General features: G+C 38.0%; 1 protein-coding gene across 1 annotated transcript; it reads left to right on the top strand.

The window, feature by feature from the left end:
• Positions 1–10,991: 10,991 nt before the first annotated feature.
• Positions 10,992–15,236, top strand: LOC122776811 (acidic mammalian chitinase-like). Its single transcript, XM_044037533.1, has 13 exons — positions 10,992–11,046; positions 11,876–11,907; positions 11,991–12,017; positions 12,130–12,331; positions 12,506–12,562; positions 12,655–12,805; positions 12,914–13,038; positions 13,154–13,277; positions 13,573–13,755; positions 13,864–13,980; positions 14,055–14,184; positions 14,803–14,926; positions 15,188–15,236. Exons 2-13 carry the CDS (start codon positions 11,883–11,885, stop codon positions 15,234–15,236), a joined length of 1,314 nt encoding a protein of 437 aa, XP_043893468.1. The 5' UTR covers positions 10,992–11,046; positions 11,876–11,882.
• Positions 15,237–15,572: the final 336 nt, after the last annotated feature.

Genomic DNA, 15,572 nt, shown 5'->3' with positions numbered 1-15,572 from the left:
AACCACAACTCCCACTACTACAACCACAAACTCTGCCACAACTCCCACTACTACAACCACAACTCCCACACTACTCCCAACTACTACAACCACAACACCACAACTACAACCCCCACCACTACAACCACAACCCACACTACTACAACCACAACACTACCAACCACAACTCCACTACCAACAACCCCACTACTACAACTCCCAACTACCACAACCACAACTCCCACTACTACTACTACAACAACTCAACTACCACCACAACTCCCACTACTACAACCACAACCCAACTACCACAACTCCCACTACTACAACCACAACGGCAACTACTACAACCACAACTCCCACTACCCCAACTACAACCACAACTCCCCACTACTACAACCACAACCCCACACACTACCACAACAACTACTACCCACAACTACTACAACCACTAACTTCCACCACTACCACAACTCCCACTACTACAACCACAACTCCCACTACTGCAACTACTCACAACTCCCACTACTACAAACAACTCCCAACTACAACCACAAAACTACTACAGCCACAACTCCCACTACTACAACCACAACTCCAACTACCACAACCACAACTCCCACTACTACAACCACAACTCCCACGACTACAACCACAACCCCAACTACTACAACCACAACTCCCACTACTACAACTACAACTCCCACCACTACAACCACAACTCCCACTACTACAACCACAACAACTCACTACTACAACTTACTTACTACTACAACCACAACCACTACTACAACCTCCCAACTACAACTCCCACTACTAACACAATCAACTACTACAACCACAACCCACTACTACAACACTCCCACCACTACAACTCCCACTACTACAACCACAATCCCACAACAACCCCAACTACACAACCACAACTCCCACTACTCAACCACAACCCCACCACAACTCCCACTACTACAACCACAACTCCAACTACCACAACCACATCCACCACTCTCACTACTACAACCACAACAACAACCACAGTTTTCGTATCCAGTACAGGTGATTGTAAAGGAAAACGTGATGGTATTTATCCTAATCCCGAGAACAACTATTCTTTTTTGCAATGTACTAATTCTGTAGCACATATTCATGAATGCCAAACTGGTTTGATCTACAGAGCAAATTGCAAATGCTGCAACTGGTCCTGGGCTTAGTCGTACTTTACAGTAAAAAAGACAGGAACATCATGTTTCTTCTTTGAACTGTTTACTGAACAACTGGTTGACATTACATGGATGATTTACTTGCTCTCTTGCTCCTCAACAATTTTTCTTTTATTAATCTTCCTTCTCCATTTCCCCACATTTGCATACCATTCCCACCATCCTGTTTAAATTACAACTACAATACTACTAGAACAAAACAAGAACAATTGAATAGTAGAAAAATACAACAGTTTTATAAAATACAATTTAAAAACTAAATGCTGTAATTTTTTAATTCATGTGAACCTTTATCTAACAGACCAACACACAATCAGAATTGCAATTTATGTTAAAAACAATCTGTATTATGTTTATTTTATATCTTTGACCTGTAGAATCCACCATCCTATTTTTCCTATGCATCCCCACACCCTCATATTTTACCGCCTGATGGCTTGATGTTCCTGCACATTCTGCAGTGGTTTACACCCTTGACCTTTGAATTTAAGAGTCCTTAAGAGTTGTTAGTTATGCTTGCAAATTAATTATTCTAATCAACAAAATGGGTCTATGTCAAAAAAAATTAATCTATACATTTTTTGATTACTGTTAATTAATATGTTAGTGGTTGTTGCTTCTAGTTTTTAATCATAGCTGCTAGCGTACTCACTAATATGCATTTAAATATTAAATCACCAACATCAACATTCTGAGCTTTCCTTAGGCTCTCCAACACCAATAAAGTGTCCTTGTATCCTATGTGTCTGTAAATATAAAATACTATTTATTTTATTTATTAATATGAAATATAAGCAACTTATACTGTGTATTTGCCAATGTTTTCCTTCTCTGTTCTAACTTTATTCATGGAAAATATATCTCATTTGTTTCTGACATTATATAACCTGATGCCTGACTTGTATTTTATTTGTATGGACTATGCACATGTAATACTGTTACCTACTGATTTTGTTAAACATGATGGCACAGTTTTGCTCATCGCATATATTTATACAGTTTAATATAAGCCTAACTTTGATCAATTCTAATAAATACTGCTAAATGTGTAATTCAATAATAATAATAAAAGGTATATATATAAAAAGGTTCCTCAAGTTTGCCATATTTTCTTTAGTTTTGATATATTTCAGAATTCATGTTTGATGTTTCTGTGTTGGTTGTTCTTTGTTTCTAAGGTGCAATTAGATAATAGGCCCAGTATACAGTGGAAACAATACTCCATTACAATTTTTCTCGATTGCTAAGACACATTTCTTGAAAGCTGCTCTCCTTTTCTCTAAACTGTGAACACAAAACCCAATTTTCAAGCTACATTCACAAAACATTACATTATTACATTACATTACATGTCATTTAGCGGACGCTTTTATCCAAAGCGACTTACAAAAGTGCATTTAAACATTTGGGTACAAATAAGAGCTAGAAGTAAGTAAGAGCTTCAAGTAGATCAAACTATGAAGTGCTAGTCAATAAGTGCGATGTACAAGTTTTTTTTTTTGTTTGTTTTTTTTGTTGTGATATATGCCCTGATATACTTCCATGCATAACGTACACAAACCCAATGCAACACATGTGCAAACTCAACTCAACCCCCCAGACGTGAATGAATTTAATTTATTTTCTCACTCATCCCTTTATGTGTTAGATTAGATAGATTTTCCTTTTTTTTCTCTTCCACTTAAAAATCTGAATTTATGGACCGGATGTGTCCGAGGGAGCTGTAGCATTGTTCTCTTCTTCTTTGGTAGGAATGCGTCCTTCCTACGTTCAGACTTGTACCGCCACCTGATGGTGAAGTGGGATACTACAGGACCCTGACGCGACATGGCATGTGCACAGAAGTATACCAGGACACTGTTGTATATGCTGTTGTAGGGACCCCAAGTGTGCTAAATAGCAGAGGTGAAACAGGTTGCGAGTCGTGGAGATTCAGGCTCAGTGTATCTAGCTGTGCAGCCAGATACACCAGTGTGTCGATGTTAGTGCTGCATTCTATCGCACATTTTATTACAAAGTCTAGAGCATATCATTGGGATAAAAGAGAGGTCAAAGTTTGTTCATGTAAATAATGATTTGTCACAACCCACCGGAGTTGGACACGTTCTCTGACCAATTTGTTTCACCTTGATGCTCCCTCTATGAAGTATTATTAAAAATAACACAACCAAAATGTTAATTGTTACACATGTAAGACAATGAGACCACACCCTGGAGACAATAGACAAAACGTCATCACTGATTATCGGTAAATGAACTAATCAACTCGGTTCAAACCTCATCAGTTGGGGACAGCCCCACCATTCTGAAGTGTAAACACTGTCTCATTTGAAGTGTGTAGGTCTGATGTTCTCAGTGCAGGAAGTCGACAAGTCAAGGTGGCTCAACTGTCATGTGAAAATACCCCATGGTGACTAAAAGGTCCTCAGATGGAAATAGCATTCCTGAGTAAATCACAATGGATATGTAAATGTAAAGTGTCTGTATTCTGGTGGGATATCTTGGATATAAGGGACAGAGCTCCCATTCATCGGGGAGTTTGGTCTGCTTAACAGAAGCTCCAACACATCAACTGTGTGTCACACAACTTACTGGCTGTATTTTCTACTACTGGACATTTCAATAAACTGGTATGTTAACACTTCATTTCTAATATTGCCTTGTTGAGATTTTGTTCTAAATAGTTAAGAATCTGTTATTGACGATTTATTTAGTCTAGTTATATGGTGAGATTTAACACTCATACCCTCCACCTCTGAGTTGAATAGAAAAGATTGAGTATCATGTCCTGTAAACTGTTGAGTTACATTTATGACCTCTGAACACTTCAACCTAGGTATTAGGGCTAATCTTCTATGTGGAAAAAGGTCACTGAGGGGTTTTTATTAGGGATGCACCGATATGACTATTTCCGCCGATACCGATATCCGATATTAATATTGCTGCTATGGCCGATAACCGATATCTACCGATATCGATATATGTTTTTAAAAAAAGTTTCTGAGATGATAAAAGTTTGTACAGAATGAAAATCATGCAAGCTGAATTTTTGAATGTCTTCCTTTATTTTCAAAACATGTTTTACCTCCAAATAACAAGGTCACATAAGACACAAGTAACCAACTACAAGTAAAGGTTTTTAGAAACCTTTACCACTTGTAGCAAGTGTGTAACTAAATTAAAGTACAGTTTAACTCCCTCAACTCACTAAACTCCTGTGAGAAAGTTTGGATCATAAATTACAAACATGAACATAAATAAAAATAATACCCTGCCAAAGTTACTGTAACCGAGATAAGGGCGTCTATACTGGGTACGTAAATAAAGTCAACAACCCTTCCTTCCGGCAACAACAACCGCGCCACTTCCCTTAACAATAAAACTACAAAACAGATATGAGTGGTATTGAATGACTTGACGCGGAACCCTCCGCGCATTACCTCGACTTTGCAAGTGTTGTATCTTCAATTGACACCCTGAAAAATCGCCCACACCGCTGACATTCTCTCTCCTCAACACACACACACACACACACACACACATCTTGTGCTGCGCTTGCGCCACTGACGCTGTCATATGCCCAAACAAATGCCGCATGGCCTCCCCTTCCCGACACACATACACAAACAGCAATTAGACGGGTATAAACATCGGTTGTTAAAATCGGCGCAGTTTTACTCATTGAACCGATGCCGATATGTTAAAAAATGACGAACATCGGCCGATAACAATATTAATGCCGATATATCGTGCATCCCTAGTTTTTATAATATAAACCATCCCTGAACTAGACCGATGTCAGATTTCAATAGAATTGAATTCTTAAAAGGTTTACATTTTAAATGATTGGTTAACTTTAATTCCCAACAATATTTAAAAGTAAAGTTAATTGTTGTTTAAATGGAGTCAGATTAAATAAATATTTACTATACTTTACTTTACTTTGGAAAACCTCTTGCTCACGCCGGAAAGACAGAATACTTCTTGGGGACAGATTGTTACTTGGTGGTAGATATTTCCTCCCCTACATACAGATGACAAGCAGTTGTACACATCCAGGAATGTGTCACCCAATTATCTAGTTATGCTCCTTGTTATGAACACTTAACGAAGCACTATCTGAACATGCAGTCACTGTGGATGGCCCAGATTTCTGATTTAACTCACACATACAACAAGACTGTAGGTCAGCCTTCTTTCACCTGCGAAACCTAATGAAAAGAAACAACCTGATAAAATGTTCATGCCTTTATTAATCAACCCTGTCGAGCGTGGCTCCGAATGTCTGCACAAACTACGCAGACACACTAACCACGCCCACGGTCAGCTTCACCTCATCTTGTTTTAATTATTGCACGAATGCTCAAACCGATTATTCAATGACCCAAATAGTCTGATTCATTTAGTAATTTAGTTGTTAGTTTAGTCCTTTAGTTCACCAACTATATAAACAGACCGGAGCAAAAAGTACTGAAAATGTTTGAAATCGTATTGAAATGTGTGAAATTTGCAAATATGTCACAGCTCAAAATTAATTTGGCTCCTTTTTATGAACAGTAACTTCTGCACACTTATCGCTACTTTATATCAATACTAAAAAGGCGATATATAATGAATCATAACTTTGACTCAACAATACAGTCAGTCAGTCAGTCATCATCTAACCCAGGGGTGTCAAACATGCGGCCCGGGGGCCAGAACCGGCCCGCCAGAGGGTCCAATCGGCCCGCGGGATGAATTTGTTAAAATTTCACACTAATATAAACGTAATGTCAAATGCTCCAGATACCCGTGCCTTTATAGATCCAGTGTGAAGTGTAAATAGTAGATTTAGGCATGATATTGTTGAAATTGCACTTCATGTTTTGTAAAATTATCCTTCATTAACTGTAAAACAAAGGAGAAAAAACAAAGGGGTTCTTGTTGTTCATAGGTTATTATGCTATTATTTTACTATTTTTACTGGTCCGGCCCCCTTGAGATCAAATTGTGCTGTATGTGGCCCCTGAACAAAAATGAGTTTGACACCCCTGATCTAACCGCTTTATCCTCCACCAGAGGGTCGCGGGGGGTGCTGTGCCAATCTCAGCTACATCGGGCGATAGGCGGTAGGCGATAGACACACAACTAGAGACAAACAACCATTCACTCTCACACTCACTCCTATGGTCAATTTAGAGTGTCCAATTTACCTAATCCCCACATTGCATGTTTTTGGACTGTGGGAGGAAGCCGGAGAACCCACGCACACACGGGGAGAACATGCAAACTCCATGCAGAAAGGCCCTTGTTCCAACCGGGGCTTGAACCCGGGTCTTCTCGCTGCAAGGCGAGAGTGCTAACCACTACACCACCGTGTGGCCCTCAACAATACATAAGAAGACAAAAACATTATTTTAGAACTTGAATATGTGATCTAGAAACACACACACCCAGGAGGTCCATGTAAGTTGTGCATTATTCCCACTGCAATTTACCATGGGTACTGAGCACTAAAGGAAAAATAAAGCAAAACAAAAAATAAATCGTCTCATCTTTCCACAACACGTTGGCTTTGAAACAACGCTGCTGTCATATTCGACATCACTGTCAAACATGCACATGCACTTAATCCTGCTAATCTTTTCAAACGTGATGATGTGGCACTCCCACATGGGACCTTCACGAAACACCTTTTTGTTTTTTGTTTGTTGATGTTTCTGCTTCACATGGTCCTAACAAAGGTCGCGTAACGCCATTTGCTCTGATCGTGCTGTTTTCCGTCCTCAGGTCCTCCTCCCTGTCAACTACGCTGAAGCCTTTAAATTAGCAGCCAGCAAAACTAAAATAAAGATAACATCATGTATTAAGTTTTATATATATATATAGACAAACTATAGAACTATAGTTTGTTGCATTTATGAAATTTAAGGACGATACAAAAAGAAAGCTGCTGTTTTTACCTGTTGAAAATACACGTATAACTTGAAACAAACCACAGAACTTCGTAGATCTATTTGAGTCCTGGTAGTTAATTATAAAAAATGGAATTATAAAATAAAAAGAAATAAACCAAACAGTGTTTAGATTTTATGTCATTCCTGTGTGTGTAGAAGGAAAGATGGACAGGACTCCAAATGTGTACTTCCCTCATGTACACATGACTCTGGATGGATGGATTTCCATATTTCAAACACATTTGTCAGGTTTGGGGAGGTTTTAAAAAAATCGCTTTTGACACAGATGTGATGCACATTTTTTTTGTTGTTTGTTTTATTCATCACCTTGATCTCTAAATAAGAGGTGTTCACTTTGAAAAACAAACAGTTTATCTACAATGATCTACAACATCCATGCTCCAGTTATTGTAATAAATTACTGATGTTTATTTTACGATGTAATATTTACTACTGTATATTTTTGGTATTTATAGGCTTTTAGATCTACTAGAACATCACCTCAACCTATTGGTGATTGTTTTCTAATTAGTTGAAAATGCCTTTCCACAATTGCACTCTATTACCAACACAAACCTGTGTTAGTTCTACATTTCTAGTGGTAGACTTATCTAAATTAAACCAAGGAGGGTGTTTTGTTGTTTTCTAACCATTAAAACATTTTAAGTGTCAATTCATTGTAGATCTAGCAACGACAAAATCAATTTAGGTATGTCTGTTTGTTTTATTAGAATCCCCATATATTCCTGGGATCCAAATAAATCATACAATTATAACAGCCTTGGTGCTTCTGTCAGCCTATCGTCGGGCTTCCACCCACAGTCCAACGGCCAAACTGAGAGGATGCCTCTCGTCCGGCAACCCTTCCACGGGGTCACCTGTTTAGGGACTGTTTTTTGTTTACCAAGTATGTTTTCCACCCCTGTCTGCCCTGCAATCACCTCATTCCCCTCACCTGAGCTTCTCCGCCCACTCTGTGCACTAGGACATACTAGACATAACATACATGCCTTATATTATGACAGTACTTCTCAAACAGTGGGGCGAGGGGGGGGCGCCGTGAGGGTGACGTGAGGGGGCAGCTCAGGACAACTCATAGAGTGGTTTATACAGATAAATAAATAAAAATGATCAGGTTCTCCATAGTATTTCAATTTGGATATACCGAGGAACAAAAGATAACATAAAAAAAGGCTTTAGCACAAGCTCACTTGATTTCCTTACTAATGCGGCTTTATAAATCTATGTTTTAGCAATACAGAGGGGTGTGGTTTTACTGACAGCTAGACCAGGAGGGGGTTGGGCTATGTAAATGTGGCCCCCAGAAGGTGTAAATCTTTTTGAGGCTAAAATATTTTCAGATTTCCATGTGTTGGTCATTGATGGAAAGCTTCGATCACATCAAAAAATCACACTTTCAGAATCTGTAAATAACTTCCATGGTGTAGTCAGTAATGTTTGTCACTGTAGACTAGAGGTCTACATCCCCCCTAAATAAATTCCATGTGGCTCGCAACTTAACGCCAGAGGTAGAAAGAGTACTGAAATATTCTACATATTTTGATTAAAAAAATGTTACTTAAGTGCAAGTAAAAGTACTCCTTTTTTAACTCTTACTTTTTTAACAAGGTTCTTTCTTGTGTCATACAAAAAGGACAAGGACACAAATATCACATTCATTGTTTTTAAGTCAAACCTTTACAAATTAAAATAAAATATCTAAACACCTGTTATACACCTGTCTGTCCTTATCATTCACTGTCAAAGTTTCCGGTGCATGAAAATGTCTTTTTTTTTACTCAGTAACAGATGTGTTTTAAAACGTAGCAAAGTATAGTACATACTGTACTTCAGTAAAAGTAAAATACAAATTTTAAAAATTGCTTTAAAAAGTTCACAAAAAAAGCTACTCAATTACAGTAACACGAGTAAATGTAATTCATTACTTTCCACCTCTGCATCAGATTAGAATTAGTTATTTCTGTGTTTTTGTTTCATCAATAGATTCATTTTGCATCATAAATACATTTATCATGTGAACTCGTTATTGTTTTGTATCAAAACAAACACTTTTATTTTGAAATGATGACCAATAGCATCATAAATATGATTATTTCAATGACTTTTTCTCAAAAAAAAGTTGCACTTTTCCCTTGACTGGCCCCCTCCACAGAGCAAACTCGACACTCAGTGGCCCCCAGGTCATTTGAGTTTGAGACCCCTCCTGCAGACAAAACTGATAACAATATTTTGAAACACTTTCTGAGCTTAATATTGCATCGTCTTCACCTGACCAGTTTTACTGAAATAAATATAAAAACTACAGCTTCAAAAAGAAAATGAACTGAAACTGAATTGTGTGTTTATAAAACTAACTAAAATGTTTGTAGTTTTAAATTTTTCTCTGCCGGCAATTTTGAAAGGTTTTATTTGAGACGGCCTTTTCATTCATCCATTCATAATAAAATGTTTTCAATTTGTTTTTGTTTACAATGAAGCGACATGAAGCCATGCAAGTTAAACATAACATTCATTAACATGTAGTTAACTGGGTTGAGTTGGTTCATCTAAGTCAGAGGTGTCAAACTGGCGGCCCGCAAGCCACATGTTGCCATATGTGGCCCGTCACTTAATATCATGTTATTATGAAAACATGGCCCGTGGCTGAGGTGATAGAATATAGACTGAATAAAACATATTTAAGCTTTTTTTGGTGTTTTAATTTACAGATGTCCCAGTTATTATTTGCTTTACTTCAGATTTATTTTGCATTATAAATATGTTGTTCTTGTGAGGTATACATCGTTCAATATTAAAACAAGCACTGTTACTTTGAAATTCTGTGAAATACAGTATCATCATGAAAATCCTTATTGTGATATCATGATGGAATATTGTGTAATAATTTTATCATTACATTTTTGCTAATATTTTTCATATTGCCCACCCACTACTGAACAGTTGGTTTACAGCCAGTCTATTCAAATAGATAGAAACCATCTATTTGAATGGCCCATAACCAACTTCTTAGTGGCCCAACCTGTTCTTCCACCTGACATAACTAGAGAAACACTTTTGACTGTCCCTCAAAGATTCCTACAAGTAGTCTGATAGGTATGATAGCACTGTTAGTTCTTTTACATTCTGTCAAAGGCACTTCGAGATGTTTGTGGGTCGTATATGACATTATGTCAATCTCATTTCAAAGAGAAACAAATGCTTATACTGTGCACTTCTTTTTGTATGCCCTTTGAGGTGCGCGAAGGACAGGTATATGACCAAAATCATTTCATTACTTACTTCTTTAATGCACTTTTTGATGTATGTTTTTTTAATTTGTCATCACATGCTGCAGAAAATAATCGTGGGAATTGTGGGAAATTCATTTCAATTAGTCTTTATTTACGCTCACAGTCACAGAGACAAAGGAGTGTGACAAACACACCCAGACATGAACTGCCATGGTGGGGATTAAGAGACATATAGGCTTGTGGTATGTGTCTGTCTGTCTGTCTGTCTGATTGTTTCTGCTTGGCATGTGAGCCTCAAATAGCATGCACCTCTTAATTGGAACTCCCCAATCAAAGTTACCGTGAAAGAGATGCACAATTTAATCTCAAAGCTCACTGGATCACAAAAGCAAAATATACGTGGAATGGAATGTTCTGCAGCCTCCCTAATTACAGTCACACAACAATGTATCGTCACTGCTTGACGTTTCATAACCGACCTATTCAATCCACATTTTTGTTCTCAGATGGTTTCTGCTCACAAAAGAGTTGCATGCAATATCATATTACTGATGTTAAAATCTTAATAAACCACACCCCCTCCAAATGTCTCTTCTTAAGGCCCCGTTGCCACAAAATCCTCAGTCAGAAGTCAAATCTTCACCAACCTTCAACAAACATGTGAGTATATTGCTTTATCTCCTTCTTTAATTTGTCTATTTCAAGGTTGTTTTAAGAAAGAAAAAATGCAATCACTAATTACTAACTGCTAGTAACTTATTGCTAATTACCTAATTATTAATAAGTAATTACTTATATAGAAATTGGTAGTTAGCGCCGCTTCCACAAATGGGCTATTTACATGTCTGTGGCATGCTACTGAGTCGAGAGTCATTTGTTAACCTCTGTTGCACATGTTTTTAGTCAAATAAAGTTGTGTAAAAGTATACACGTGAAAACTCGAGATTATTGACCGGTTACCTTCTCTAATTAAAATGTGCCACCGTGAGTCCCATATTTTAGTTTGAACCAGAATGAAGGACCAGTTGCACCCAGTTGTCTATTTATATGTTTGTATCTGTGCAAAGACAAAGGCGTCACGAGGACAGCTGTTGCTATACAATATGTATACGGAGCATAATATTACAGTATTACAGACTGTTTCGTCTAAAACTTTAAGTTCTCTTGAATCAAGGGGCCTTCTAACCTTTAATAATTTGCATGTAGCCATAATGAAGAAAAAGAATAATAAGCATGTGCCTTGCATACCGAGTGTGTGACAAGCTTTCATTTTTATGCTCAGGTTACATAAACAATGTTTATTTCCTATGCAGTGACATGACAGACATTTTTGTGACATGACAGACATTTTTGTGACATGACAGACATTTTTTGAATTATATTATATAATATATGAATTAGAGGATAAAGCGGTAGATGATGGATGGATGGAATATATTAATTACTAATTGTATATAATATAATTTCTTTTAATTATTTATCCCTGCAGTGCAAACATGAACAAGTTCATTCTGATTGCAGGTAAGGCACATTTATAATGACCAAATGAATGTTTGCAAAAGCTTTGTTTCGAGTGAATATTGACTGAGTTTGTCACTTTGAAGGTCTGTGCTTGACCATCACCAGCTTGGGTGAGTTTATATTTTGCATTTGTTCAAAAAATTGAACTGAATCCCTTCAAATGAAAGTTGTGTTGATTGATAATGAGCCTAAACACAAACTTTTCATACTGATGTCTTTCAGCTTGTTCCTCAAAACTGGTGTGCTATGTCACCAGCTGGTCCATCTACCGACAGACGCTGGGAAGATTCACCACTTCGAACATCGATCCAAACCTGTGCACCCATCTGATCTTTGCCTTTGCCGACATGAGTAACAATCAGCTGGTGGCCAGAAACAGCGATGACGAGATATACTTAAATGATTTAAGTCTGTTAAGAGAAAAGTGAGTTGTAACCTTTTAAATATTTTTTCACTTAAAAAAACAACAGTAACAATAGGGTCACATTGTGGTGGACCCGTGTCCAACCAAGGGCCTTTCTGTATGAAGTGTGTGTGTATGTTCCTTATATAGTGGTAGACAATGAATGATAATAACAATAATGATTTTCTCATATAGAAATCCTCACCTACCAGTCCTTGTGGCAATTGGAGGCGCTGTGTTTGACAATAATAAGTATGCAATACGCAAATAACAACATACCATATGAGTACTATAACACCATAACAAATCATAATGTAGCTTATCTCCTTTTGTGTCGCTTCCAGATTCATCAGCATGGCATCACACCCAGAAAGCAGAAAAACTTTCATTGATTCTACAATTAAATTCCTGAGAGAGAAAAACTTTAATGGGATCAACCTGGACTGGGAATTTCCTCAAAGCGCACACAAAGACATGTTTTCAATACTGTGCCAGGTCTGATATGTCATTTATTCTCCGAAACAAACTTTGTCAGCAATAGCACAGGGTGAATGTGATGATGAACATAAACAAAACTGTGGCACATGTCTGTATGTTTTGTAGGATCTCTACAAAGCCTTTGTTGCAGAGTCAACGCTAAATGGCCTTCCCAGACTGCTGGTCACAGCTGCCGTGACTGCTTACAAACCATACATTGATAACGGTTATGATGTTCCATTCATTTCCATGTAATCAAGACTTTTTTTATTCTCCACTATTATTTTAAATAGTTGGCGTCATAGATAGTTAACTTGATCACATTTTCTTTATTCTTTGCTTGTTTGTTTGTTTGTTTTCCCCCAGTTACCTGGATTTCATAAATGTAATGACCTTTGATATGCACGGTGTATGGGACGGAGTCACAGGACATCATAGTCCTTTGTACAAGAGACCTGAGAACAATGGAAATTCTGCATTCAAAAATGCTGTGAGTAATTCATTTCTTTCACAGAAAGACTATAATGATATAATGAGTAGGTTCTATAAAGCAAAAATAAGAGTGAAATGCCTTTTTTGTGCATTTCTGCAAACAGAGGGTTTGGTCAATAAGCATTATATGAACATGCAACAGAGAATGAGAGAAAGAAGACTCAAAGCCATATTTATACGTACAAACTCAGTTGTCTTTTACACAATAAAAGAATTTTGTTTTAAATTTGACTGCAATATTCTATTGTTAATGTATAAGGGCTCCAAATATCTTTTTTTTCCTCACATTTCAGGAATATGCAATGACATACTGGAGGGACAGCGGTGCACCCTCTGCAAAGCTCATTATGGGATTTGCTGCATATGGGCGAACCTTCACACTGTCCACTTCCGACAATGACTTCGGAGCGCCAATCAGTGGAGCAGGTCAGGCAGGCCCTTACACCAAGGCGCCAGGCTTCTGGGCCTACTATGAGGTACAACTGAACCCTCTGATCAGTCTGAATGATTCTGCTGATCATACATATACATTCTGAACATGCAATTCCAATACAATTTCTAATCTCACCCATCCCCCTTTTCAGGTGTGTAACCATCTAAAAACAGGGACTGTAATGTGGTCTGAAGAACAGAAAGTTCCATATGGCATAAAAGAAACTCAGTGGGTTGGATACGATGATATGATGAGCATTGAATATAAGGTAAAGCACTGATCTTTGGAAGCTAACATAAAACCAGATAAACAGTTGCTCATGATTTTTGTTGTAATATTCAGGTGGACTTCATAAAAGAAAAGAACTTTGGCGGAGGCTTTGTTTGGTCTCTGGACTTGGATGATTTCAACGGGGCCTTCTGTGATTTGGGCAAATATCCCCTTGTCCAACATCTGCATAATCTTCTAATAGGTAAACAACAACTATCTATTCTGTCCTCTGGGTTTCATGGTAGTGATTTTATATTCTTGATGCGCACATTTGAAAATATCATGTAGTTAATAATACAAGCTGCACAGGTGCCACACAGGTCACGTATTTCCAAATTTCACAAATTCATTCAGATTTTAAACATTTTTGTACTTTTTACTCAGGTGTACTTGGGTTATATCATTGGTGATTTTTTTTTTCCATCATTTTGCCTATTGGTTGTGCTGGAAAAAAAGGATATAAGACACTTATACCCTCTGTATATACTGTACGTTTTAACATAGTAATGGAAAAAAGCAGCTGAAATGCTGTGTTCTTACAAGGTCTCTAGTTTGAATCCGGGTTGACATTTTCTGTGTATGTTGACCTTGCGATGGACTGGTGACCTGTGACCAGCTTCCTCATGTAGAGGATACAGCAGTAGACAGTGAAGAGTGAAGTGGGTAGAATGAGTGTCACGTCACACACTGTTTCCTACAGTGGTGTTGTGACGATAAACAGTAGTACAATTAAGACTTTGAGTAAAAACTTCAGCTCAGTCACATTCACATGATATAATAATACTGCATCATAATGTGATTTTTTTTTCCCCCATTCTAGAGCCTTTGTCAACTACCATGACCACCTGCACCACCACCTGCACCACCATCACCCCCACCACCACCCCACCACCACCACCCACTCCCACCCCACCACCACTACCACTCCCACCCACCACCACCACCACTCCACCACCACCACCCACCCCACCACCACCACCACCACTACCACTCCCACCACCACTACCACCACTCCCACCACCACCACCACCACCACCACCCCACCACCACCACCACCACCACGACAACTTCTGATGATGACAGCAATTTCTGCGATGGAAAGGAAAATGGACAATATGCCATTCCCGGTTCTCCAGGTTCTTACTACAACTGTGGGGATGAGATCACTCACATCCAACATTGCTTTACCAACTTAATCTTCTCAGAGTCCTGCCACTGCTGTACCTGGCCATAAGCAGGTGTACACCATCATAACTACCCATATATACACAAAGGGTGAATGATACAAAGATGTGTATACACCTCACATCTGTACTGCCAAATTATTATCATTTTCTTGTTATGGGATGAAGTACAGACGGACGAATATTTACAAAATATTTAATGTTTACTTTTCTTTTTTTAATAGAGCATACATTTCTGTCATGATTCAAGTTCAAATTTATTATTGAGAGAGTTTGTTTTACATTTGGGTTTTTAGTTCTTTGTTCATTGTTCCTGACTTTCCTTGTATTTTCTCAATTCCTATTTTATAACAATGTCTCTAAAGATTTAGATTTGGGTCGTCGGGACTATGTGGGCACATTGGAA

The sequence above is a fragment of the Solea senegalensis genome, linkage group LG11 (assembly GCF_019176455.1).
Source record: "Solea senegalensis isolate Sse05_10M linkage group LG11, IFAPA_SoseM_1, whole genome shotgun sequence".
Taxonomy (NCBI): Eukaryota; Metazoa; Chordata; class Actinopteri; order Pleuronectiformes; family Soleidae; genus Solea; species Solea senegalensis.
The sequence above is the reverse complement of the archived record's forward strand: the minus strand, read 5'-3'. Positions and strand labels throughout refer to the sequence as shown.